Source organism: Corvus kubaryi, unplaced genomic scaffold, assembly GCF_017639235.1.
Source record: "Corvus kubaryi isolate FWS band 111438036 unplaced genomic scaffold, C.kubaryi_AGA036_p1.0 64867, whole genome shotgun sequence".
NCBI classification, from domain to species: domain Eukaryota; kingdom Metazoa; phylum Chordata; class Aves; order Passeriformes; family Corvidae; genus Corvus; species Corvus kubaryi.
In genome coordinates, this window is record NW_024581571.1 from 10,820 (window position 1) to 38,166 (window position 27,347).

General features: G+C 40.9%; 1 protein-coding gene across 1 annotated transcript; it reads left to right on the forward strand.

Annotated features, from left to right (window-relative positions):
- Positions 1–357: 357 nt before the first annotated feature.
- On the forward strand, positions 358–27,347 carry LOC121672708 (mediator of RNA polymerase II transcription subunit 27). Its single transcript, XM_042045485.1, has 5 exons — positions 358–492; positions 10,763–10,870; positions 17,202–17,243; positions 24,381–24,458; positions 26,875–27,347. The coding sequence occupies exons 1-5, from the start codon at positions 373–375 to the stop codon at positions 27,007–27,009; spliced, it is 483 nt and encodes a 160-aa protein (XP_041901419.1). The 5' UTR covers positions 358–372; the 3' UTR covers positions 27,010–27,347.

The window sequence follows — 27,347 nt, forward strand, 5'->3', positions numbered from 1 at the left end:
AGAGTAATTTTAATCATGTGTCCTTCAACCCCCCGAGGAGAAAGTATAAAAATGCAATGGCAGGAGTTTGAGGCTGACAGATTTGGACTAAAAATTAAGTGAGTGAATGTTTTTAAGGGCAGAGTAATTGATTTTTTTCGAAACAACTTGCAGAGGGCTTTGGTTTGTTTCCTCTTATCAATAACTTTTTGAATTATTGCTTGCATGTGTTTTTGAAAAATATGCAGGTATCAGAGAGAAATTGATTCAGGGAAGTCCCATGAACAGGGTTAAAAAGGGTGATTTTTAAAAGGATGATTACTAAAAAGGATAAATGTTTTTTAAAAGCATAGTTTTTATAATCTGAGTTTGTGAGAGAGAGCCTGTGTGTTAATGCTGCTGTTTGCTTTGGTTGGTAGATACGTTGATGATGTGATCAATCGGATTGATAGGATGTTCCCTGAAATGTCTATCCAGCTCTCCCGGCCAAATGGAACCTCTGCAATGCTTCTGGTAAGTTGGATCATTGAATTCCTTGAATTCATTTTCTTAACAAATTGAATTACTGTCCCAAAAATGCAGGTTATTAAAGATTTTTTTTTCCAGAAACATACCATTCTTCATTTGTCACAGCAATGCAGCATCTTCCTTGCTCTTAGGCAAATAAGTGATAAAAAGAATTTCCCCTTTAAACAAGAAATCTATTGCTTTTTTTATTGTTTTTTTGTGATTGTAGAAGTATGAGCACAAACTCAAATATTCACTGTGGTTTTCGGCAGACTTGGCAATGAGTGAATCTTAATCATGATAATTAAGAAGGAAGAGAATGTTGTGAGGAAGAAAAGAAGAAGGAAACCAATATGATTTAAATTTGTTCACATTGCTCTTGGGTCAGTGAATTTCTGTTGTATGATGAAGTTAAGAATTTGCCTTTGAAGTAAATGAGCAGTAAAGGCTGGATTTGAGATAAACAAGTCCAATACATTCCACTTATTTCTGCCTGACCAAGCAAGATTTCATTGAAGAGGAACCTATTGTTCACATCCATTTTTACAGCTGTTGTGCTTACAGCATAAGAAGTCTTCAAAGCTCTAAGACAGCAAAGTGGAAGAGGAGTCCATGGCGTGGCTGCTGGGAGCTGATTTCCTTCTAGGGAAAGGCAGAAGTCACGTATTTTGCCAAATTTTAAATAAAACTAGAAAATAACACCACATACACAGATGAAGAACTGAGGCCAGTTCAGTCTTCTCCATCTCACATTTCTCATGGAAATTTCGCTATAGCAACTATTGCTGTGATTATTTTTAATTTTCAAGTATTTTAATTGTATTTAGTTTTAATTAATCAACTGTCTAACATCTCATTATTAACTTTCTTTGAACAGCCACAAACTCACAAGAGATTAACTGAGTCAGAGGTTAAAATAAACAGCTGGCATTAAAACATTTAATCTGCAATTGTTGGATTCACCAAGTGGAACAATATATTCCAGAAAATAATGGGATTCATCAGTGCAGTCCTAAGAAGTTATAAGTCTTACAAGTTTTTGCATTTCCTCTTAAGCTGACTTTGTGTTTTATCTATTTTGCTATAGAAAAAATGTCTGGTTTTGCTTCCTAACTTTGAAACGCTTTCCATTCTCTTGGAGCCCTTCTTTGCATACTGAAGTACCTTCCACTTTTGGTGGCTTTTTGAGGCGGTCAGGAAATAGATGATGTTTTTCAAGACTCAGGCACACTTAGGCAATAAGGTAAATTATCTTGGATGTGACCGCCAAGGAACAAGGTTAGGTGGTAACTAAAGGAAGCGCCCTTCACCAGCAGCAGTAACACAGTGAATTCCATGTGGCAGTTGCTCTCTAAATCAAGGACATTTTTGTTTCTACAAGATCCCAGCCCCATGCTGAACCAGTGGTATGTGTATTTTCCTTGGATCAGAGATCAAAAAGATTGTTTTTAAAGTATTTTTGTATGTGATTGTGTGATGGGTTTATCATTTTTTCTTTTAGCCAGGTTTTCCCTCTTCCCCATCTGTCTCAGTTGATGTTGCCAATATGGCACTTTCCATCTGGCCCTGACTGCTACAAAAGCTTTTGCTGTTTTCAGCCACAGATCCTTTAGTGAAAGAGGTGCTGCGGGATGGGCAGTGAGAAGAGCACCTCCCCCAGAAGGAGGGAGGTTTCTTCAGCACTTGTGATTTCTCACTCTGAACTTAGCCCAAGTTACATCTGGAGCTGCTCCCTTGCAGCAGTGTGCTTTACCACAATGCCAAAGGCTCCAGATAATGCTCATTTTATTTAAAAATACTTCACAGCCACATTGTTTGCCCAGAGTTAATTACCTAACTGTGTAATCTCAACCATGCTCATCCTTGAACTGTTCATAGCACACCTGGTGTCTTAGGAAGGTCCTTTATGCAAAGGTCCAGTTTTTGTAACATCTTTAAACACACTCATTCCATCTACCAGAAAAAAACATGCATTCATCTTCAAATACACTGGTAAGCACTATCCATATCTTAAAAATGTGTAAATTATTGGAGGGAGATGGGGAAGAAGGGGAAAGGAGGCCTGGGAGACTCTTTGAAACTTAAGAAACATTGGGGCCTTTGCCAAACAAATTATCTTTAGGAAAAAGACCCAAGAGAGAAAGTCTCAGCCCAGACTCTACAACTTCATGTGCACATGGAAATCAGTTTATGTCCTAAGCTGTAGAGGTGGGACCTGCACCGCTAAGATTCATTCTGGAAGAAGATGTCTTTCTCTTCAAGAAGGACATGGGGCTGCTGGAGAGGGTCCTGCAGAGGGCACAGAGAGGATTTGGGGGCTGGGGCAACTCTCTGACAAGGAGAGACTGTGGGAGCTGGGCCGGGTTAGTCTGGAGAAGAGGAGGCTGAGAGGGGATCTCATCAATCCATGTAAATATCTCCAGGAGGTGTCAAGTCAGTGCCAGACTCTCTTCAGTGGTGCCCAGTGACAGGATGAGGGGCAATGGCCATAAACTAAAACACAAAAAGTTTCACTTCAGCATGAGCAAGAACCCTGAGATGAGCTCCCCTGGTTAGGGCATGGTGCTAATAATGCCACAGTTGTGGGTTCAATCTCTTTAGGGGCCATTCATGTAAGAGTTGGACCCAGTGATCCTTGTGGGTCCCTCCCAACTCAGAATATTCTGTGACAAACTTCTGTCCATGGAGGGTGGCAGAGCTCCGGAACAGGTGCCCAGGGAGGACATGGAGTCCCCCTCTCTGGAGACATTCCAAACCCACCTGGGCACATTCCTGTGTCACCTGCTCCAAGTGACCCTGCCTTGGGCAGGGGATTGGATGGGATGATCTCCAGAGGTCCCTTCCAATCCCAACAATTCTGGGGTTATGATCTCCAGAGGTCCCTTCCAACCCCAGCCATTCTGGGATTCTGTAATAATTAGGAGCTGTGTGAGCCTGTTGGGCAGACTCCACTGGTGAGTAACCCTTGTGCTCAGCTGGGCTCTCTCTCCCTGACCAGAAGCTGCAAACTTCTGTGAGAAAATTTAACTGCTTCCTCCAGACATTTGAGGAGGAAAAAAAATGAGGAGGTTTTTTATGCTTTAGATTTATACACAGCAATTGTATCTCATTAGTCTGGATTTATGCTACACAGGCCAAACACATAAATAATTGAAACCTTTCAGAGCCATGTGAGATCCTCGGCTGATTTTAAAAACAGTTTATTGTGGAATTTCAAGGTGCTGTTTAATCCCAATCTTCACCAGTGATTTTTCAATTAATCTTTTAATAGTACTATGGATAAAATAGACTAAACATAGAATTATATCAGCTCTAGTAACTGTGTTATGCAAAATTAATTTCCAGCAGCAGCACAGGGAACTGTGGACTCCTTAAGGTTTTTGTGAGATTTTGTTGGTCAAATGCCAGGAATTGTAAATAGATAAACCTTACCTTGTATATCAAGAAAAAATTAACTAATTTTTAATGAATGAAAATACCTAGATTTTTCTCCTTGGATAATTAGTTGTATTCCTAGATACATTATTTTTTTTACTATAATAATAGAATTATTTTATGATTATTTCACACACCTTGTTTCCGTTATCAAAATTCAAAATATTTTTTGCGTGAAACAAATCCTATGTACAATTTATTCATTAATACCAGATATATTTTAGAAAACAGTAAACTTTAGCCCTACTTTTTCAGCTGACAAATATGAATTCCTTAGCATCATTTACTCAGCCAGGCCTACTCAGAGAAGAAGCTTATTTTCTTATCTACATCTGGGAACTACTTCATCTTTAAATTCTTTTTATCCTCAATATTTGTAAAGAACTACTACAGAAATTACAATCACTGGGTAAATATTTTTGCAGATACTGTTTTGCAGGAACCATTTTCTGTAATTTCTATTTCTAAAGCATAATATGTACAAGTAACTTTCAGTCTGAAAAACGGAATTGTTTCTGCCAAACTTAGGGCATAAATCATGATTTCTTCTTTCCAGGTTATCTTACAAATTTTTGCTTATAAAATTTATAAAATGAATAAAATTTATAAGTTTTTACTGCTGCCTAGCTTTTTAATAGATCTGTCATAGAAAAATATGAAGCAGGATTTTATAAAGTTTTATTCATTCTCCTTAAAACCAGGCACATTTGCATTTGAACTTTCAGATCTTGTTCCCGGCATTTGAAGCAGTCTGATTGTGTGGCAGTGGGTTGTATTAACTGCAAATAGGCCAGACATCTGTTCCTTGAAACTGAATAATTCCTTGTGTCTTGTTTTTGTTTATTAGTGTTTTACATAAAACTATTATTTTTTTTGTGGGGAAAATGGATGCTGAAATTTATTATTTGCCCATTAGGAAAGGCACCAGACTGATTTCTGTGCATGATGTTGGAGAACTGGGAGGAGGGGTTGGAATTTGCAAGGTGATTTGAAATCAGTATCGATGTTATATTGATTGGAAACAATTCAGTGGTGTTATTTCCAAAACAATTTCTCATTTCCAAAGTGCTTTGCAGTGTAAGCCTTCCCTCTTGCCTGTCAGGTGGTTTATCAGGAAACCAGTGCTCAGCAGGCACTGGATTAAAAGCAGGTTCATGGGAGGGATGGTGGTCACATTTGGTGGCTTAGGCACCTGATTTTTAGGCCTGTAGGATGAATATTCATTTAGGGATTTACTGCCTTGGAGACAGTAGCTTGGTTTTGGTGTTTGATGGAACTCCTGGGATGTTTCAGGATCTCCTGTGAGCTCGAGGAATCACTCCTGAGCTCACAGTGGGACTCATGACTGCAGTGGCTTCACAGTTTGTGCCTTAAGATGGAGAACCAGCATTAAAAAAGCATTAAAACCAGCATTTAAAGGGCATTAAGTGTTTGAGGTGACATAGGCAGGGGAAGAATGTCTTGAATTAACAAAGTACACGAGCAAGGGTTGGCAAGTAAATTGAACAAGTATTCTCTGCTTGTCTAATGAAGAATGAGGAAGATGAGGAAGAGTCTTTTCCCTGGGGAAAAGGGAACAAGCATAGAGAAAAGTAGAGGAAGACTTCTGAGAAATGGCCTCAGCTTTGCTTCCTCCACAGGGTTACTGTGCCCAAAGCTCCCAGGTGTGTATTGATATTCCCATAGGTTTATATTGTGGAAGATCAGACATCATTTTCATCCGTGTAAAATTCCTGGTGTGCTCTAATTGAGAAAGGAAAAAAGAGACAAAATCCGTTTGATCTTCTGTAGAAATGCTGGACTGGTGTGACCCTTCCATAAGTGTGACTGGCCACTGGCAAAATCTGTCCTTGAACCTTTGAACAATATTCCTGTGCCAATTTTTTGCCTTATTAAGAGAATAGGGAATGTTACTGAGGGAGAAGAGCCAGCTCATCCTTAATATGGTGGAAGCATTTAAAGCCCTTCATTTATGTTGACTTTTTATCAGGCACTATTGCAATTAGGTTAGACTAATGAAAGGTAAATTCCAGCTCTTGCATAAAAAAAGAAATCCTTGTAAAGAACCTAATTAGTATGTTTGTTTATTTAGACTCTAATGGCTTAATTGCATCTTATCTTGCTATTTACAAATAGGCATCATTAAAGAATAATGAGCATGTGAGGGAAAACGCAGCCATACCAGCAGCAGATGAGACATAAAAAATGAGGGAAAAAACCTCCAGTTGAAAGTCTGTGTGTGTTGGGGTTTTTTTTAAACTTTATTTTTAATGCAAAACCTTTTTTCCCAGCATATATAAATGTGATTTCCATGCATTGTACTGATTAGTAAGAAGGATCTGCGAGTGGGAGGCCGAGCTTATGGCTGGTTCCATGGCAAAGAGCAGGTGTCTGGCCTTTTGCTGGAAATCTGTAGCTTGGTTACATCTCTGGTTGGGTGTTGCCTTATTTCTGAGGTGAATAAAAACCCCCCACACACTTGTGCTCCTTTTTATAGAAGCGAGGAGGTGCCCATGTTAACGGAAAATAATGTTTTCTTTCTTTTAGCTCTGCATTGCAGAGCATCTGCAGCTCAAATCAGCAACAAATTCCCTGGAATGCTGAGGGGAAATCTGCAGCTTCGGGAATTTTTCACAAAGTGTTGGAGCTTGGCGTTGTCAGCTTACGTTTTCCTGATACCAAACTTAAATAAATTTTAAGAAAGAGCATTTGTTAATGTGTTGCCTAAATGGTTCATAAAAGGGCTTTGCACTTGATACTAGTTTCAGTGAGGAGGCAAAATTAAAGGGGGGATTTCAAACTCTTTCCTCCAGGCAGAGTTCTGGCATGGTAAATTAATTTTGATCCTTTTCATTTTGGAAACTCATTTGGACCCTGCTTCTGACTTACTTGGAAAGGTACTTTCTTCTTTTCCGATTATAATTGGTGTTAAATGGGAACTTTTTTTAGCAGTCGTACAAGAAATTATCTAAGTCATTCTCCCTGATTATTCTGTTTCCCCCTCTCCCTTTCTTGGCATACTGTGTCTGTCAGATGCTCCTTGAGATTTATCTTGGTGATAGACAAAATATTTTTAAAACTGGGATATTTCAAGAAGATTTTTATTTTATATGTCTTTGTCAGAAAAGCTGCATAATATTGCAGATTTCAGTCAGCTGCCTGTCCTACCTTCTTCTGGGGCTTGCCATTTTAGGAAGCAGGGGATTTATGAATAACTTAACTGTCTGAATTTAGTATACTTTAGTTAAAAGGAAGTTAGAAGTACATTGTTATTACACAGCCCAAAACAGAAGCTGCAGAAGTATTTAACTTGCAACTGTTCCATTTTCAGCTCACAGAACTGTGGGGCATATTTTTTCATTCATATTAATTGAATTTTAAAGTGACCTTGTACATGTATTGATTTGAATTAAAATTTTCTACATCAAGGACGAGTTGGCATATATCCTTCAGGCAAAATATTAAAAAGCCAAGTGCTGTCTTAACAGGATATCGACAGGAGAAGTCAAAATTTAATAGGAAAACTTGGCTTAGAAAGGAAATTGTTGCCTTTTTGTCACAATTGAAAGGTATCTTTTCTGTACAAGGAAAGAAATTTCTTTCAGCTGGTACCGTGGAAATGCAGTGCCCATTAAATAGGGACCATCTGGGTGAGTCTGGACCTCCAGGAGAGACCTGCACTCTTGGAGCTTGGAGTAAAACTATCAAATTACTGGTTTACCAAAGCCATTAGGTTTTTATTACCTTCTTTCAGGTGTTCTGTAGGGACACAGTTGTATGACTATGAGTGTAAATTACATTCCATACATAGAGCTTTCCTGAACACAGACTCCAAGTAGCCAAGTTCAGCAGGGATTGGAATAAAATGGTCTGCTGAAAAACATGATTTGTAAAATACAGTGGAGTAGAACAAAAACATTAAGCCCTGGAAACAGTTACAAATCTTGATTACTGGAGGAAAAAATAAAGGGTATTGCATTTACTGTGTACAATATGGAATGTGCTTCACCCTGAAAATAGCTGTGGAGCATAGTTCTGGCTTCCACATCTAACAGCACCCTCCAGTCTGGTGACAGGCTGTTGTTCATTCTTTGTACTACTACCCTCATTCTTTCAGTGCTGTTAAAATGATGAACTGTAATTTCTGTGAGCTACTCTTTTACGAAATTCTTGCTTCTGTCAGACTTAACTAATGATACAGTCCTACAGAAATCACCTGAAAGTCCCGATCTCTCTTCCAGCCAGAGTAAAATCTACAGGAATCTCTTGTCAAAACAAGAGTGGTACAAAAGAGGGAAGTTTTTGTTCCAGTACCAGGGCACTGTAAGAGCCATTTTAGACAACCCAGCACCGACCCAGCCAAAGTTTGGATTTCCAGGGTGCCTGGGTGCCCCCTGTAAAGGGGGGGGTGCAGCAGTAAGACCTTTCTCAGGGAGTTCACTGAGGTACCCAGCTATGGTTGGGTTTACACAGCTCCTTACACACGTGGGAGACAAGAATTTGGAATTTTGATGGTCAGGCAAACAGGTGATCAAGATATTGTCCTGGACATTGTGCAGGATGTGACATTTCAGTGCTGTGTTGGATTCTGGAAGTGTGGAGTGAACCACTGGAAGGGTATGAAGTCAGATCACCTGGAACAGGGCAGGGAGCTAATGCAGAAGCATTTGTGCAGGTAAGTCATGTCGGGAGGTTTGAGGCCAGCAGTAAGTTTATTCCAGCAAGCTGGAGTGCCACACACAGGATTTTTCAGCTTGTTACGTTCCACAGATCACTCTGAGGATTTTCAGGAACATCCCACACAGGCTTCAGATCAACCTCAGATTTATTTCTACCTGGCAGCAAAGGGAGATGCCATGAATGCACAATGTAAAGAGAAAGAGGAAAGAAGGGAGCATCAGCTGAAGTGTGTGAAGGCAATGGGAATAGGAAATATTATACATAAAGCTGGATCTGGGTGTTTGTAGGGCAGCCTTATCCTTCTTCCATTAAGATTTCTTTTTCTTTAAAAGGTCTTCTTTTCCTCCTTTTAGTTTTATTATGTATGGTTGATATCTAGTGCGGAGTTATAAATAAGAGTCTGTTCTCTCAGCAGACCAGTATCCCACTGAAGTGCCAATTTTAATAAGGTAGAAAAATAAATTGAAAACTGTTAACTCTAAATGTGCTGGCAACTTTTCTCAAAATTTATTCATTTCCTCCTCTTAGCAATTATGACAAAACTCTGTGATTCCAGTGGATGATCGGCATCATAGCTTAGGCACCTCTGGGTCATGACTTCGCATTTTTACCTTAATTAATACAGTGTCAGGTGCTGAAATAACTCTGCCAATTTTCCATATACGCAGACCAACTAGGTCTTGTTGAAGAGTACCCTGGCAAGATACTGCATTTAAACCAAAACTCAGAGCACCTGATAGCACAACATGGTGTTTCCATACATCTTCACGGTTCCTGGTGTGTGCATGGCTCAGGCCCTGATATAAGTTTCTGTCCTTCAGCCTGTCACATTTTTTTCTTCAGAAATAACCCATTCTTCTGACCCATTTTTTATGTTCTTGCAGTATTATGCCTGGGAGCCTGTCTTTTTGAAGTCTCTCATTGCCTTCCCTTCTTGTTTCCCTGTCCTCTCTCTTGCCCTGAACTTGTCCTGCCCTGTTGTTCAGACCCTTCTCTGCTGGAGTTCTCCGTGTCCCATGCCAAAGGCTTGTCATCAGTTCTTTCCAGGGTCTGTGGCTCTGTCCAGCTCTGTAGTGATTAGAGTTAGCTCAGGTTGGGGCTGCTGGTGTTGGAACAAGGTGATGGGTAGGAGTCATTAACAGAAGTTAGAAAGGAATAACATCCAACAGATCAATAAAGGTGCGTATTGACTGATTTCTTTGGGTGCGGATTTGTCTGCTGAGGTCAGCAGTAAAAACACATTTGTTTTAGTGTGTGTTAATCTATACAGGACGAAATGTTGGGAGACAGGCAGAAAATGAGCTGCTGCTGGTTGGGAAATATTAAAATGAACTAATTGTTTATTTTTTATGTCTGTTTTATGCTTTTGTGGGTGAGGAAAAACTCTAGTAATCTCTGCATAACAAAATACAAAGACAGGATTCTTGTTAGACACACAGCTGTATTGAAGTACAAGTTCATCTTTGAAATGTAAATTGATTTCTAGATTAAAATGCCTTCATTATTGCATTTGTGTCAATAAGAAAATTTAGGCTTATTTCTGTTGTTATACTCTGACTGACTCTCTATATTTTCCATTATACTAGTCTTATTCTTTTCACTTTAACACTTTCAAAGAAGGAAATGAAACCTTTGAAAATGTAACATTTTCACTTTAAGCTGTAGTTTCCTTTGAAATAATTTTACATTTTTATTGGACAGAAAATGTTTTCCATTAAACTCATGGCATGCTTTTACAAGCCAGCATTAGGAGAGTCCGATTCTTCTTTCAAATTGTTTTCCTCTAAATCGACTTGTATTGGAGAATATCAAATTCATCGAAAATAATCACATTTGCCCATTGTTTTTGACAAGTTATTGAGTTGTGGTGTTAATAAAATGGAGAGAATTGCTTGGCAGTGTCATGTCTGCACAAGGGAATTCTGTGAACTCATACATTTTCAGTTGCAAATGAATGTTTGTTCTGCACTTTATAGTCTCTCTCCTCCTCATAACACACACTGCTTTTAGATCTTTTATTTTGGTCTCTTTACAAAATATTGAAAACTGAAATTGCATCAACTTAAGCTGTTAACTCGATGGTCTTACAAATTCAGACACAGAATTCAGACACCATCGACTCACCCTCAGCTCGTTTTTGTCCTTCTCCTGTTCTTCACAGGTTACCTTAGGAAAAGTGTTGAAAGTGATCGTGGTGATGCGGAGCCTCTTCATTGACCGCACAATCGTCAAAGGGTACAACGAGAACGTCTACACCGAGGATGGCAAGGTGGGTTATGGCCCATCCAGCAGCACCCTATTGCGTTTGTACCACCTACTTACATGGCAGAAAACTGGGATCCCATTGCAAGTACACTGGAAACATAACACTGGCAAAAGACTCTGGATGTTTGCAGAATGTTCCAGTTAAAATTTGTCTTGCTTTGCTTGGATTTTGCATCCCCAAATCTCTTGACTTCTTTCTAAGCTCTGAAGCCTTTGCTTGAATTTCTGATTTATCACCTTAGACCCCAGTTGCTGTGTTTGTAGTGTCTGCTGAGAAAACATTTTAGCAGTGTACCAGCACATCAACAGCCCAAGGTTCAGCTTTCTCTCTTCTGAGAGCCATTGAGAAATCTTGGGCTGGTTTTTTTTGGCTTCATAAACAACCGAGAGGATCATTGGTAGCTGCTCCTCAAGAATTCACTTGCCAGCAGCAGCACATCTTGAACAGCAGCTACTACAGCAACTGTTACCTGTTCCCACAAGTGATTTGTTTTGTGAACAGTTCACCCTGCTTGAACCCTGAGATTTCCTGTACCTGCACACACTCCATATGGCTCTCCTCAGCACATCAGGAGATGTTAACGGGGCCTGACGGCCTTAGCTCAGCTTGGGTCTCTTTCCAGGGTGGAATGGTCTCTGTTCCCAAGACATCCTCCAGGACTCTCCGTTGCCAGTAACAGCACTAAATACCTCCATGTTTCACATTGTCTCTCTGGAGCTTTCTCTTCTGATTATGAAGCCTATTAAAATAAAAAGTTCATGATATCAAGATGAGTATTTGGCACCCATAGGCCATGTTATAATGAGGTGAGACTTCTTTTCCTTTCAAAAGTGATAACTGTGTTTCAGCACACAGAAGCACGTTGTGTGCTGACCCAGAGTTCAGCTGCTCTGAGTCTGAGCCTCAGTTCTCTGGGAAAGGCCAGGAGCTGAGCTGCTGAAGGAAATAGTGCAGCTCTATTTCCCGGGTGAGACATTCTCCCTCAAAGGGCGGCAGATTGGCCTAAGAAGTAGTAAAATAAAAATTGCTTAATTTTGATTTGCCTTTTTCAGATAGGCAGGTTTAAATACCAGTTTGCCGCAGAAGCAGCTGCTCTCTACTCCCTGTATATTTGCATACAAATACAGAGTTGCAGCACCAGCCCCTCTTCACCCCAAGTTCTGCATGGAAGTGAAATGATGGTCTGCTGAGAGAGCACTGACAGTGTGTGATGGATTCCTGTGTCACACTTCATTTGGGTGTGCTCGTTTTCTCTGATGAATCCAGTTTCCTTTGAAGCTCCCTTGAAATACAATAATGCTATATATGCTGAAAAGCTGGGTAAGGAGTTCCTTTCTGAAACTCAGCATCTGGCATTGGGATTCTGTTCAGCTCAAGGTGAACTCTCCTGGGAGCTGCACATTGTTCCTCTGCCATCGTTTGCTGCCAGGGGACAGCAGGACTTGCCAAGGCCAGCTCTGGGCACGGGGCACTAACCTTTGCCTGCTGTCAGTGGGGAGCAGTTCTGCTCCTCCAGAGCATTGCTGTTAACACCTGGCTTATTTCTTGCTTTAAGCCAGTCTGCAGGGGAGTCTGTTCTCTACCCATTTAGCTTTCTGTCCCAGCCTGGGCTCTGTGACTGCTCCTGCAAGGCTGCACAAACCTGTGACCTTTACGTGGCACTTCGCTGTTCCAGTGGGCATCCCAGAGATTTTGCAAACCTGAAGGTCTCCGTTTTAGGTATAAATAGGAACATTTCATTTGACTGAAGTAGAATTGGAGCTGGAGCCACTTAAATCATGAGCAAATTTGGCTTGGAAGATTAAATAAATGCGTAGCTTGCTAGTTTTGCCAACTGGAGCACATATTGACAAACAGTGAGCTCCTTTTTTTTTGTCACTAATTAACTACTCTGGTAATTGCAGAATAAGAATTAAGATTGTGCTCTCACAATGATTTGCTTTCCTTATTGTGCCTGCTAGGAATGAGTGATTGCAGTCAGTTATGAACAGAGTCCATTGCAATTCCTTCCCTGTCACAACAGATGCTGTTGGGAAGGTACTTCAGTGAGGTTTCTACACGATTCTGGCTTCTCAGTTGCTAGCCTGATAGCATGAAAAATGCACTAGCATTGAGGAGAAACACACGAAAAAGTAAGAAAAAGATCAGTGAGTATCATCTTTATTAAATAACAGAAATATGGAGAACCCTCAGGAACACAGTAGGAGGTGATGGTTTTTCCAGGGAGCAGTTTACACCGTCATTGTTGATTTGGGACTTAGCTTATGTATTCCTAAGAAACGTTTAATATTTGTAAACAACAGGGAGAAGAGGAACTAGGTGCTAACATGCAATTTGACAATGCTGAAGTGCCTCTTTTCTGTAAGGCACATTGAAGAAGGGACACTGGATAAGTCATTGTACTTTCTTTTCACTGAAATAACTGGATGAGGGTCTGTTGAGTCACCCTCCAAACTGCACACGGTGAAAGTCCTTTAAGTACAAAAAAGGGAAATTCAGTAGGAGACTTTTTCCAAGAAGAGAGGGGCTTGGGGCAACCAAATGTGTTCAGGGGTATTTAAAAAAGGAGAACTGGTCATTACTGGGAGAGTGGTCACACAGACAATAAGTGAGAAACAGACTGTGCACAGAAGTGGCCAAAGATTTACCCTGTGATCAGGGGAGTCATCATTTATTGGTTTTTAGCAAATTCTGCATTACTGGGAGGAAAAAAGGAAGAGACAACTGCAAACAGCAGGGCTGTTGAGACTCTTCTGGTCCTTCAGTCAGGCAAGTCTAGGAAAAAAGCCCAAATCTGTGTGTTTCTCCTGGTTGTGGAGCTGCACAGTGGCACACCAGCAGTTACCCAGGGAAGCTGACACTGCATTTTCTGGGTTGCTTTATCTTGCTGTGTGCTCACACGTTGTGCTGTACAGGTTGACAGGTGCTTCCCTGAAAGCCTCATGTGGTCTCTGCTGAAGTCTCATTAAATTGGGTGCCCCCTCTTGCACACTTAAATACTTTCAAAATTAAGGTGAAAAAGCAGAAGTTTTAAGCCTGCAGTGAGTAAAACAAGACACGCCATTCTGGGCTTTTATTTTCAAGCTTTGCTTATACAGACAGAATCACTGCATTTCTTAAGTGCTTCGTGTACCTCTCGTGAATTATTCACAGACCCTGCAGAATATGTCTTTGCCAAGCTGCCAGCTGCGTAACTTGGACATTTTTGGTGACACTTTGCAAAAACAATGAGTGAGATCTGGCACACTGACATGTCGTGGGTGCTGGACCTGCTCACAGTTGCTCTTGCTCACCATCCTAGCCCTTCATGTCCACCACAGACTGATGCATTTTAATTACCCTCATGATTTTAGTGGTGGCACAGTGCCACCCTTAATTTCAGCCTGTGACATGCTTGTTGTGCATTGAAATTTAACCATGGGTAGTAATTAATTACTTGTGTTTTCCTGATTCCTGAATAAATGAAGCTATGCAGCTCATCTCCACAGGGCAGCTGAGCCATTGGCCTGTGAACAAAAAACCATATTGGGATTTTTTGGCATAATAATACCATGCTTTTCCTTGGATGCAGAGACCGAGAACCACCTTGACAGGGCATGTGGGCACATCACTGCCTAGCCAGATTCCTATTTTGCGTCCCTTAGACTTAACTAAAGAAACATAAGTGTCTCTGTCGAATTCTCATGTTCAGGAACTTGGGTTATGTTAATGCTATGGCTTCATTAATTACCCCATATCAATAAGAAAAGGCAGCTTTTAGCCTCCTAGAGTAAGAGAGGAGAAGAAATGGTAGTATCAAAGGAAAGCTTCAAAGACAGGCAGAGCTGTCTCTCGGGTAATTTCTGATCCCTGCATTCTCACCACTTCAAAGCTGGATGTGTGTGTGTTTGGGTGAAGGGGGGGCTGAATCCGATTTCTCTAATAAGTGTTGGCACCGGACCTGTTTGATATGGGATGCAGGGAACATTCTGATTTGTTATCGCCTTTGAAATCGCTCAGACGACCTTCAGCAAACGGCCTCTTGTTCCAGCTGCTGGGGGTGGGTGGAGAGAGGGGCACTGGGGAGAAAAAGCCCCTGTTTAATTCACATGCAAAGGATGCCCTGAACTTGTGCTTTCAGCAGTTTTTTAGTTACAAATGTGTGTCTTGATTGAAAGTGAAAAGTTGAAGAATAATAGACCTATAACGATGCATTCTTTAATCTGCCTCTGCCTTAATCCTCAGTTTCAGGGGGAAAGGTGGGCACTCATTTAGGATGTATGCATGGAGCAGGGGCTAGTAGCTTTTCTCTTTTTCTTTTCTTTCTTTCTTTCTTTCCCTTTTTTCTCTTTTCCTTTCTTTTCTTTTTTCTTTTCTTTTCTTTTCTCTTTTCTTTTCTTTTCTCTTTTCTTTTCTTTTCTTTTCTTTTCTTTTCTTTTCTTTTCTTTTCTTTTCTTTTCTTTTCCTTTTCCTTTTCTTTCTCATGGATAACATCATGTCTGCAAGACAGACGTTCATTACTTTTTCAGCTTTCCCATCTCCATGACAGCTAATGAACATTGTGAACCTGTTGGACTCAAAGCAGCATCTGAAGTGGACTTTTTTTGAGCCTAACTAGAGAGGATCACATACTTGGTTTGATCACTGGAGATTAGCAGACCATCTATACATTCCAATTAAAACAACTCTGCAGTCAAAGAAAGCTGTAAATTACATTAAAACAAGGGTTTTTTAAAATATACATTAATTTTTTATTTTCAAATGTAGACTTTTCTAATCTGGAAGTGCAATGCTGCCTTCCCAGCAAACACAGGTGGGATAATACCATGTAAATCAAGCTTGGGTCCAAGTCTGGGCTGCACCTTATGAGTATTGGTTCTTGATCCCACCCCAAGAGCCAGGAAATGTTAAACGGTTTGTAGGGAGGTGCCTCAGGGTACTCGTGTCTGCAGCCTGGAAAAGGCATTGAGACCTCAGCTGCCTTTTGTCTCACGGCAAGGTCAGCGGTGCTGAGCCGTGAAACATCGATCCTGGACTGGCTTTTGAAGTTTTAGCATCACAACCTGTCCACACTGAGCACTGGGGACTCAGGAGTCACTGCTGTGCAGGATTTGGACATGGGCCACTTCACACTGCTGCTCCTAAAAGAATGAGAGCTTTTAGCATTCTGACCGTTTTTAGCATGGTGAATTAATCACTTGGATGCAGCATCCTTCCCCCTCGCTTCCCTCACCTCCCTTTAATGTGTTTTACTCACTTCATGTGACTTCCTTAATTTCAGGCTCTTTTTGTGCCTTTGAAAAGTCTCATACTGTCAGTTGGAATGTATGGGCACGTAAGGCAGAACTAAAATAATCAGTTGTACCAGCAGAAGAGAGAACCCCCCCTTGTGAGAACATGTGTGTCCAACCATGGTTTCAGGCACCAGAGGAGCTACCCCTGCTTCATAAATTCACTCAGAAGTTCTTCTGTCTAGACCAAGATTCCTGAGATTAATGCTTTATCAAACACCTTTCCCGTGACAAGTTCTGTGCATACAGAATTGTTGAGTACACTGGGATCTGTTGAAAAAAAAAAAAGTGATTTGCAAGTCCAGGATTGATGGAAGCTCCTCTTGTTTTTCCCTGCTGCTTTTCCTTGACAGAGTCCAAAATGTTCCACAGGGCTGGGCTAAGAGAGCATTAACATGTCAGCTGGAATTGTTAAACACGAGAGCCATTGGGCAAGGCAAGGACAGCCCTACCTTCTGGTTTGGGGGCTAATAAAACTTAAATTTCAGTTTTGTCCTTTTACTTTGTATGTAGGTGAGCACACATTTAAGTCATGGATGTGTGCAGTCATCTACAACCTTAAACTTCTCTCCGTATGATTTTTGTCTGCAAATGTAAATGCAGTTTCCTGAGGGATGTTTTATTTAGCCCCAGTAGACCCAAAGCTTTGGCTTAATGCAGCTAAATGCTCTTTGTGTCGTTTGTAACTGAATCACTTATTCAACACAAGACAAGCATAAACTTATAAAAATGCCTTCATTTTAGAAACAGACTCAAGCTGATGAATATTTGCATAGATCAGCCACAACCCCATACAAATGAAGATTTTGCTTTTTTAAAGAGAACTCATTAATTCAACAGGTCTTGTATGTATTTTTTTTTTATTGAAACTGTGTTGAACTATGTTCATTTTTCATTGCAATACAAAGGAAATCTTGTGTTATTAATTCCCTTTCTTGGAATCAAGAGGTGAGGGCAAGGGGTCAAAAGAGTGAACTCAGAGATACATCTTTGTTGATCCATTTTCTCTCCAAAGCTGCTTCTTTATCTGTAGTAATATATAACTTTTTTTTTTCCTACTGTAGCTTGACATATGGTCTAAATCCAACTATCAAGTTTTTCAGAAGGTAAGTCTCACATCATTTCTCTCTACCTAAGGCACATATGTGGAATTGATTTTAAATATCTGGGCCGTTATTTTAAGTAATTCAGAATTTATTCTTTGTCATCACAACTTGCAAATAGCAAACAATAATCTGTAATGATGGAAAACTGTGAGTAGAAAAGAAGATCACTTCTGGTGTTATTTAATTTGGATTTATTTCCCATCACAGTTCCAGTCCATGGTTTGGAATAGGGAATTGGAGATTATACTACACTAGTCTTAAAATTTCATGAGGAATCTTTGAGCATTCTTTCTTTAGTTTACATCTTTTGGGGTGGAAAGGACTGTTTCACGTTCATTTGTATTTTGCTTTGTTGTTTTCATTGGGGTTGGTTGCCTCACATTCCTGAGGGCTTGAGTTTAATAAATCACTGGAACCCCCTTTCCAAAATGAGTTTGGAAATATTTTCCATGCTGTTATTTTTGCCTGCCCTTCTTCCCATGATGGTGTAAGCAAGAGGAGGGACTTCCTGGAATGAATGTTCTGCCATAAAGTGAGAGAAGACGGATGAGAGAATGGCAGCAATAAAAATATAACTGCTAGGAAGGTTAAAGTGTATTTTAGAAAGATCTATATCTTGCTAGTTTCAAGGAAGGGAAGATTTCTCTTTGAAGGCCTCTTGTCAGAATGCTGTAAGTTCAGATTGATCTGAGGTTAAATTCCAGTTTCCCTACCCTCAAGCCCCAGTTCAAGGAGCTGGAGGCTCCAGCTGCTTCACTGGCTCCTTTCATCCACGTTTGTAGTTTGTGAAACAAATGGGGGTCAGGGACTCGAAAGGGCGTAAAAACAGGGGTCAAAAATGTGGTATCTTAGCTGTGTTTATGCAGCTCCCTTCCAAGATTTCAGATGCAGTCAGGAGGGGAAATGTTTGACCTGGGATATTAACCTGCTGGAGAACAAAGGACAGCTTTTGGGGAGCTTGGTTGCTCTCCCTTCTCTGCCTGGCATTAAAGTGAATTTGTGCTTCAGTTGATTCTTTACCCCAGAGATTAGTGGTTTTAATATTCTTTCTATTTTAGCATCAAGTAGGGTAATAGAGCAGGAAGTAAAACCAGCATTTGTTTATCAGCCTGCTTTAAAGTGATTTTTGCAGTGGAATAAATGTAAGGTTCTGGAATGACCTGCATCATCTCAATTTCCCAATGTGTGTGTTTGGTTGTATGCTCATTTGGGCATAAGATTGTCCTCCTGGATGTTTTGGTTTAGAATAATTTTGAAGGGTAAAGTCATATTGCTGTAATTTGTGTTAAATGATAACCAGGTTTTGATGATACAATGGTCTGTAGCAAGATAACAGAGTAGAGTAAATGTACAGTTTGCTGAGATGTCCACATTAAGAACTCGGAGTGCATAAATAGGTGGAGTAAATCTCCCTTCATGTGCAGGTGATGCTTTCAGAGCAGAAGCTGGAGGAGATCAGTGAGAAAACATAAAATACCCCTCTTACTGCTGCCTCTGTGGCTGCAGTATGGATAAATGAGAATCTTTGTTCTCTTCCTAAGTTCCTGTTGTCCAGTTTTCTCTTGATAAATACCAAAGTGTTAATACTTACCAAAAAATTAAAACCAACCCAGAAAGACTTCAGGGAAAAGGTGTCCTGTAACCAGTTTGAACAACTGTCTGTGGGGCTTTTTAATAGTAGTTTTATAGATTTTGTTGCTGGCTCTGTCACTTTGTTACCTTGGACAACTTCACCTCTCTTTGGATGTGTTTCTCATCCCTTAGGCTGGGGTAATATTTGCTGACTTCACAAGAGTTCTCACTGAATTGGTTGCATAGAGCTCTCAGATTCTTGCCTGAGAAATGTGATAAAAATGCAAGGTGATGGCACCTTCTAATCAATAGATTGTGTAGATTGAGCATATAGTTGAAGAAGTTAAGGCTGGGACCCACATCAAGTTTTCAAACAGGTGATAGGAAGCGCTGTGGTTCAGCATAGTAAATTCTGTGTGGTGCAGTGCTTGGTTTGATTTTCTCTTTATTGTCTAAAGCTGCACTTGTGTCTACTTGTAATAGCCAGGAGCAGTGATTTAGCAGTAGCAAAATGAAGGAAATAGATAAAACAGTGTTACAGAAACTATTATACTCTGTTACCAGGGTAGGATCTGTACTGCAGGATCTTCAGAACAAATGTTTTCATGCCACTAAAAAATCATGAGTAAATGTGTCAGAGCAAATCTGAATGTTCTTGAAATGTGTTTGTCATGGCAGTCACCAATATGGCAATGTGGAAGAAGGAAAAATAGGGATGAGTAACTGCTCCTCCCAAGGAGGAGGCTGGGAAGCCCTTTCACTGCTGCCTCTAAGTGTAAAATCCATTGCCCCTCTGAAGGACAGGGCTGTTCCTCTTTAAAACCCTGAGCAAGTTCCCAAACTCTGTCTTCAATGATACTATAACAACATCTGGAGCTCCCCAGATCCGTGCCTGGGGGAGCTGCAGGCCTGTCAAATTCTCCCAGGGCTGCAGCATGACTTTCTAGGTTAAGGACCTGAGACCTCTGATCTTCAATCCAACCCTGTCAAACGAAGCTAAATTTGTCCTGACTTTTTGTTTGCAAACGTTGGCTGTGTCAGCAAGGCTTTTCTCTCTCCTTTTTATTAGGCAGGATACCTGTGTGTGAGTTGATGGGGGCCACTCCCAGAGGGCCCGTTACTGTTCAAGTGTACAGTCATTTTCCCAGTTCCCTGGAGACTTCCTGAATCTGGTCCTGGGGTGAATAAGCCTTACAGGCACTGAATACACCAGCAGGGTTAGATCCAGAGAATGGAGCTGGGAAAGAAGGGAAGGGAAGGCTGAAAGGGCAGAAGCACAAGGAGCAAAGAAAAGGTTTTTCAGACTTCCATGTTGGCGTGACATTTAAACTCCACAGGAGCAGCAACTGTTTTCATCTTAAACCTCCTTATTTTAACACCTCATGTCTCATGATCCACTAACACAAGAAGAGGAATAAAACAGGAAATAAGGAAAGATTTGGGGGCTTAAAGCTTGGTATACGTGAAGGCTGCATAATTCCAGCCATTGTGCAGAGGGTTCAAAATTCTAATTGTAAAGCATGGTGCAATGTTCATAACTTTGCATTCAAAACAGAGGGAAGAACAAAGAATTTTGGAACTGCTGTGAATGAATCAAACTGGGAGATGGTATCAAACAGCTGCTCAGTTAAGAGCAGCATAGCTGGTGTTGCTGGGTACTATGATGAGGTTGGCTATTTAAATCATATGCAAAGGCTTTAAACCCATATATTTCGCTCTGATCTCAGAGTCCCATCCTTATTTTCACCTAGTCTTACCAGTTTTAGCAGTGCCACAAACTGGTTGTATTTTGGCTTGATCTGCTTCTCCCCAAAGCACATTTTAACCAGAACTTTGAGAAGCTGCTTGTGAGCTGTGTGATCCCAGAGTGATGGCATTTTCACCACCACAAGGGCACATAAGTATTGTAATGTATGAAGATGTATTCTCGTCAATAATCTCAGAGTGAGATCATATGCAGGATGAATGCATGCATGAGACAAACCGTGGGCTGTGCTGCTGCTGCTCAAGGAGAGGAGCTGGGCTGTTCCAGGGTCACCTGCACGGCTGCTCCTGGGCAGGATCAGTCCCTGCCTCTCTTCAAAGACCTCCCTGAGCGAAATGAAACTCTGTGACTCAATCCAGATAAGCAGAACAAGCGAAATAATAACTAAACACTTTGTGAGCTCTGAAAACAAATGATAAATCCTATGTTTCAGAGAAGTGTGGTGGTGTTTTCCTGAACTGGGAGTGGGGAAGGGTGTGTAAAGATTTGTGTGGAGTTCATCAGTGCCTGTTCCATCCATCATCCTTCCCAGCACCTCTCGGGGACCACATTCTGTGCTCTACATTCCCTCCAGAGAGACTCAGATGTGTTCCTGGAGAGAAGATTGAGTAATGGGAATCCTTGGAAATGAACAAAGGCATTCATGCAGTTTTCCATGCTATAAAAGATCTAAACACTAACAAAATAACTTCCTTTTTTTCTTTCCCTTAGTGCTGTGATCAGCCTCCAGAGCTCATTGCTACAGGCTACTGTTACGGCCATGAACTTACAAGGGTTTAGAAAAAGAAAAAATTAAAAACCTTTCAGGGGATTTAAAGAATCCCTTTATATTAGATGGAGTTGTCAGTGCCATGCTTGAGGGAATAAACCAGTAAGTGGCAAGGAAAGTTGTGGCTCTTAAAGGAAGTTCTGCACCTACTTTCCAAAAGGGTATTTCCTGGCAGTGAGATGGAATACATGGGGGGAGGGAGAGCTTTTATAATATAGTCATGTGATGGTTTTATTAGGCCAGGTGTGTAGCTATGTTCACCTGGTCTGTGGTGGAGCAAAGCTGTGCCTTAGGTCTTTGCTTATCCCAGTTACAGGAAGTACTTGCTCAGCCTTCTCCACCTGTAAATTGTATAACTTAATTTTTTTTAATGGATTTTCCAGCTTTGGAAATGCTGTATGACTAAACAGTGTCATCAAAGCCCAATAAAGCCATTTTTGGATGTGTCACCTTTGGAAAACTCATTTCAGCAGAGCAGTACTGTTCCAATGCATTACAACTCTTTCTGTGAAAAATTGAATCTCTTTGCCAGAATTTGTTTTTCCCATGTAACTGAAGTCTCTTTTCCTCAGTCTCCAAGTGCTTAGTTAAACAATGGCTATTTTATTTAGCAGAATTTTGCTGCAGGAGGTTGCCTTGTTTTACCTTTTTTTCAGACAAGAAACCCATATGTTTTTCAATAGATGAATTGTGAAATATTGAGCTCTTCTGCAAGATCTCTTGGAAATCCATTTCAAGGTCCAGAGCAGAGCTATCCCAATCAATGTGTGCTCCCCTGAATATGCTTCCCTGTAAAAAGAGGTAGAGAAATTAGAAAGTGACTGATAACTTAGATAGCAGTAGGTAAGGCACCACAATAAAAGTGAAGTTAATAAAATAAAATCCTGAGATGTACAAAATATCATCCTATAGCCAGAATAAATTAGTTTCTGATTCCAGCTTGGCTGGAAGAAAAAGTGTGTCCTTTAAGCGAGCTGGCACATACACAGTTTGTTTTGCTTTGCTTTGGTGTGAAATTGTATTGCCATTAGGAAAGCTGGGTATTGATCTTCTGGGATTTTTTCTTTTCCCCCTCCTCTTTTTTTTCTTTTTCCTCTTCTGTTTTAATCTTGGTCAGTTTGTGTTTTCTCTCATCGTCTTGGGGGGTGTTATTCTCCCTCACTCCCATGCCCTGAGCAGTTTATCCATGGCCCAGCTCTTTTCTGTTTGACATCACGTTCTTTGCTGGGTTAGGAAGGGGAGGGAGGTAATTTCCTTACTCTTCTTCCTCAAATTTGACACCCACTTTGATCTTTTTTAGATACCAGCTCTTGCTTAGGGTAGAAATCGCCTTCTTTTCGCGCAGAAGGCATTATTAGTGTTCCAGCAATGTTGGGATGGCTTTTATCTCCCCAAGGAATCTCATTATCTTTACATTACAATAGGAACAGCATATGGGCAACTTTGCCAACGTGGCCAGTCAATTTAAATTTGTTAATAGCAGTATTTTTTAAGCAACTTTTTTCAGTACCAAGAGAAAACAACTTTGTTGTTCAGGATTAAAAAAAAACAAAAACAAACTGCAGTTTGTTAGAAGTAGAAATACAGCAGAAGGAGAACGGCTGCTCATAAATATCTTCAGAACTTCCTATTCTTTGACATGTCTGCTACTATCCTATAAAAGCACCATCTTAAAAAAATTCAGATAGCTGGTGGGGCTTGGGTTGGCTTCTGAGCACCACATGAGATGTGTTTAAAAGAAATGGCTGGTTTGAGTTATGCTGTGCTATTAATGCACAGTTCATCACATTATTTCTCATATTTATTTTTACATGGTAACACATAAATGGCTAAAACGGGCCGAGGTCCATTTTGTGAATATTTTTGCAAACTCACCAGAATGTGCAAAATCCTGAAAGTTTTGCCTTCCAAATGTCAGAATCACATGTCCCTGCTCACGCTGAACGGAGCCGCTCTCAGCGCCGGGAGTGTGCGAACGATGGCAGCAGATCCTGGGTCTAAAATAGCAGGAAAACTCAAACAGGATTCGGTGTGGGACAGCCTGATGTGATGCACTGTTCTGTGGAGGAAGTTTGTACAGTGTGAATGAGAGCCTGGCTATTCATGGATTTATTCAGGAATATATCCTTTGGCAGATTCACCTCCCTGAATAGCGTCGAGCGTGAGCCTCTCTTTTCTCCAGTGAAACTTGGAGTGTTCCAGCTCCCAGTGCTGAATTAGACTGAACTGCAAACAGGGAACAACTGGAGTTAGCTGGGAATAGCAATGGGAATTTCAGTTCTCACTTTCTCTTACTCAAAGTTTGCTGCAGTCTGTAGACTGGCCCTGAGAAGAGCTCCACTTCTCCATGTTAGAACTAGAAAATACAATTTAATCACTCTCTATAAAGTCATGTATTTTGTTGGAAGCTTTGACATTACTGATGAGGACCATTGAGGTTTAGGAGTTGAAATCTGTGAAAGAGCTCTTTGTGGTTGTGTTGTTTTGAGTTCTTTATTGTCCAGCCTAAAGAGTTTTTCCAATAATTCTTGCATTCAGCCTGGAATTTTTAAGAAGCAGTAAGCTGTTGACTGTGCTGGTAACAGTTGACAGGCTGAATACTGCTAGAAAATTGTATTATACCTGCCAGAAACTGCCCCTTCAGAATAATTTTTTAAATGGTAGTTATTTAAAAAAAAATCTGTCAGCACTGGTTAGTTTTCCTGATTTTTCTTTAATTATTCTTGTTACTATAAATACACATTTTATATGTATTGTGTCCACGTGCAATTCCCAGATGTATGATCTTGTTATGGCTCTGTCTGGGAAATTAAAAGGCTTTTTATCAGAAATCTTCTAGTAAGGGAAGTACTTACAAACCGTAATCGTATTAATTGATTCCTGGTTTCAGAGGAAATGAAACTGAGTAATCCTTGTACTTCCTGGTTTGCTGCCTCTCCATGGAATTTACAGTTTTCTTGCAGGTTAACATTGCTTTGTCTGAAATGGGGAGTGAATAAAGGTATTTTCTTTCTCCTTTGGTCTGATGCAGGTGACAGATCATGCAACCACTGCCCTGCTGCACTACCAGCTGCCCCAGATGCCAGATGTGGTGGTCAGGTCTTTCATGGTAAGTGTGGTGGAAAACACATTTTTCCAGTTATATTTGAGGGTGTTTGCAGTGATTGACATCAGGCAGTTCTGATGCAGTTGTAATTTCCCCAGTTCAAACAAGCTGGACAGTGGAGATTGTGATTCTTGGTGTCTCATACCTGGACAGGGATGAAGAGCTCATTCCCATTTCCCTGGGGTAATTTGTGTTGGAAAACTGAGCTGTGAACAGCTCTTCTGTCCCAGCTCTCAAAATTGGCCTGATGATTCCTGTCTGCAAAGGTCTGGGTCATCTGTCACGACAGGAGGAAAAACTCCCCTCAACCAAACTCTTTCCTATGGCCCAGCCCTTTGCCTGTTCCTTCTGTGCAAGTTCTGGATGGACAAAATCTGCTCCACTGGAAGTTCCCTGGTAAGAGGAAATTCCCAGTTGGTGTATTCCAGCTGAGGCAGCTCGGCCAGTTTGGGAAGGGCTGGGCACTACTTCCAGAAGGTTCCATTTTGCTGTATCCAAACTTTGTTCCTCCAGCACATCAGCAGGTGTTTGGAGAAGCAAGGAAATACTGGAGTATTCAGATCTTTTCTTACTGAATAAAACTAATCTAATACTATTCTACCTTGATACACAGATTTAGGTTTATCCCCTTTAATTCTGTTTCTATTTAGAATCGTATTTGTGCAATAAACTTGTATAAGAAGCAGCCCTGTTAATCAGAGGGTGAGAACAAGGAATTATGATTCAGAATTCCTTCTACCAAGATGAATTTTGGCAGTGGAGGCTCTTGCTGTTCTCTCTGCCACAGTCTCCCAGTGGAGGATTTGGGGGGAGATTTTCTCTGCAATTCAGGCTTTTTCTTCCATTTCCTTCCCTTATGTTGCCCCTGCACCTGGAGCAATGCAACTGAGACTGAGAAACAAAAATCTCATTTTTCCATTCACTCTTTTGCATCCTTAATTTCCAGTGTGTAATTTCAGAGCAGTCAGGCTCCCCTCCCTGCTGTGCTGGATTGGTTATTTAATAAAAAGGCCACTAAGATGAGAGATTTGCAAAGTGCATCTTAAAATAATAGGTTTTGAAAGGTGAAAGCAACCATTACTGGTCAGATCCATGTTCAACATGGTCCTGAAAATGAATGTTTAATAGAACAAGTCGTTTGTGTGAGCCAAGGCCCTGCTGTATTGATCAAAGAAAACACCAAAACTTCCAACAAAGCAAAACCAGCACAAGTGTCAATATGTTGGGCCTTTCACCTGTCTCTTGTGCAATCCATGTGACAGGATGTTCTAAAGCCCTAATTTTCTGATGGGAATGAAGAACCCATTCCTTTCTTTTCTGTCAAGAGATGTCTCAAGTGCACAATTTAACTTCATTTACCTATTTTTGTATTATGGTTATTATGGCTCAGAAAATTCGATTTCTCGGTAGTGCAAGCAAAGCCCATCCAAGCTGAAGTAAATAACAGCAATTTACTTGTAGAGTTGTGTTGCCCTTGTCCCCATATTTACTGCTCAGCCCAGACAAGATCTAGTTCTTCTGGAGGAGAGTTATTGACAGCCCAAGGTTTGGTTGCTATAGAGAAAACTCTGATGAAGATGGAAGGATTTGTTTCAATAAACTCAGCTGACCTCTTCTTCAGAGAACAATTTTCTCTTATCGATGTAATTCAATAGGACTTTATATGACAAGATTCATGTGCATCCTTCACAGGATAAATCTGCTGGTCTGGGGCTTTTTTATCTGTGTATCTCCTTGAGTGGCGAATTGGGTTATGTAATGCTCATTGCTGCGTGTGACAATGGGAACAACCCATTTCAGAGGCAGGAGCTTCATGAGGGAACATCTGAACTTACACCACTGGCCTTTTATATATATATATATGTAGTCATCAGTGTAATCAGGTTTAAAATGGCTCCGTGTTTTTATGACCAGTGAGTATTGATCCTAAAATCGCATTAGAGAGGAAGTTCATTAGCTGGATGTGGGAGTCCTTCTGTCTTAGCTCTGAGGAGCCCAACCTGCAGTGGGAGTGCAGCAGGGGGTGATAGATGGCCATGGCAAGAGACAAACCATTGCTCAGCTGGAGAAGGCACCATCAGGAACAATCATATCCCAGTAAAAATAGGAGGCATTGCAGCACCCGCCTTCCCTCACGATTCTGGAGCTGTGAATGCCTGCTGCTCACAGGGCAGGAATTTCTATTAAAAAATTTGCTTAAGTGACTAAAAAAGCAAGAGATGATTAATAAAGTGGAGAATTCATCTCTACAGTGACCTTGTAATCTTCAGTGTGCTTGTGTTTATAAAATCAACCTGCGCCTCACTGGGGCCTGGCCAAAGCACATCCTCTGTCCTTGCTGCTCCTGTGTGACAAGAATGATGACAAAGGGAAACATCCACATCCAGTTTTCTTTAATTTCTCTCCCTTTTCCTTTTAGACCTGGTTAAGAAGTTACATAAAGCTGTTCCAGGCTCCGTGCCAGCGCTGCGGGAAGTTCCTGCAGGATGGCCTGCCACCCACATGGAGGGACTTCCGAACACTCGAGGCTTTCCATGACACCTGCAGGCAGTAGGAGCCCAGACCCTGCCACCACGAGGACTCAGCACTCTGGAGCTTTGGGACAGCACTGATGGTTCCACTCCTGAACCTTTCTGTCCTAAGCAGTGAGATTGCTCTGAAACATTTGACTCTGGAGCAGCCATCTGCGAGGCACAAGTGAGACTGATACATCTTGAAGAAGATGGGAAGGAGCTGTGTGTGATCTGAAATGATCTGCCTGGGAAGATGTGGCAGTAATTATCATTATGCTAAGCTTTAATGAAAATATCCATTGTACAGTTTGCATTTTGTGACAGAATTTGCAATGCTGAAGACTTTTATAAGTTTGAAATAAATTTTGTATTCCCAAAA

Coding starts and splice junctions, on each gene's coding strand:
- LOC121672708 (XM_042045485.1), top strand. CDS start 373: ATGCTGCTGTTTGCTTTGGTTGGTAGATACGTTGATGATGTGATCAAT. Junction 493..10,762: donor GAACCTCTGCAATGCTTCTG/GTAAGTTGGATC, acceptor TGTTCTTCACAG/GTTACCTTAGGAAAAGTGTT. Junction 17,244..24,380: donor ACTATCAAGTTTTTCAGAAG/GTAAGTCTCACA, acceptor GGTCTGATGCAG/GTGACAGATCATGCAACCAC.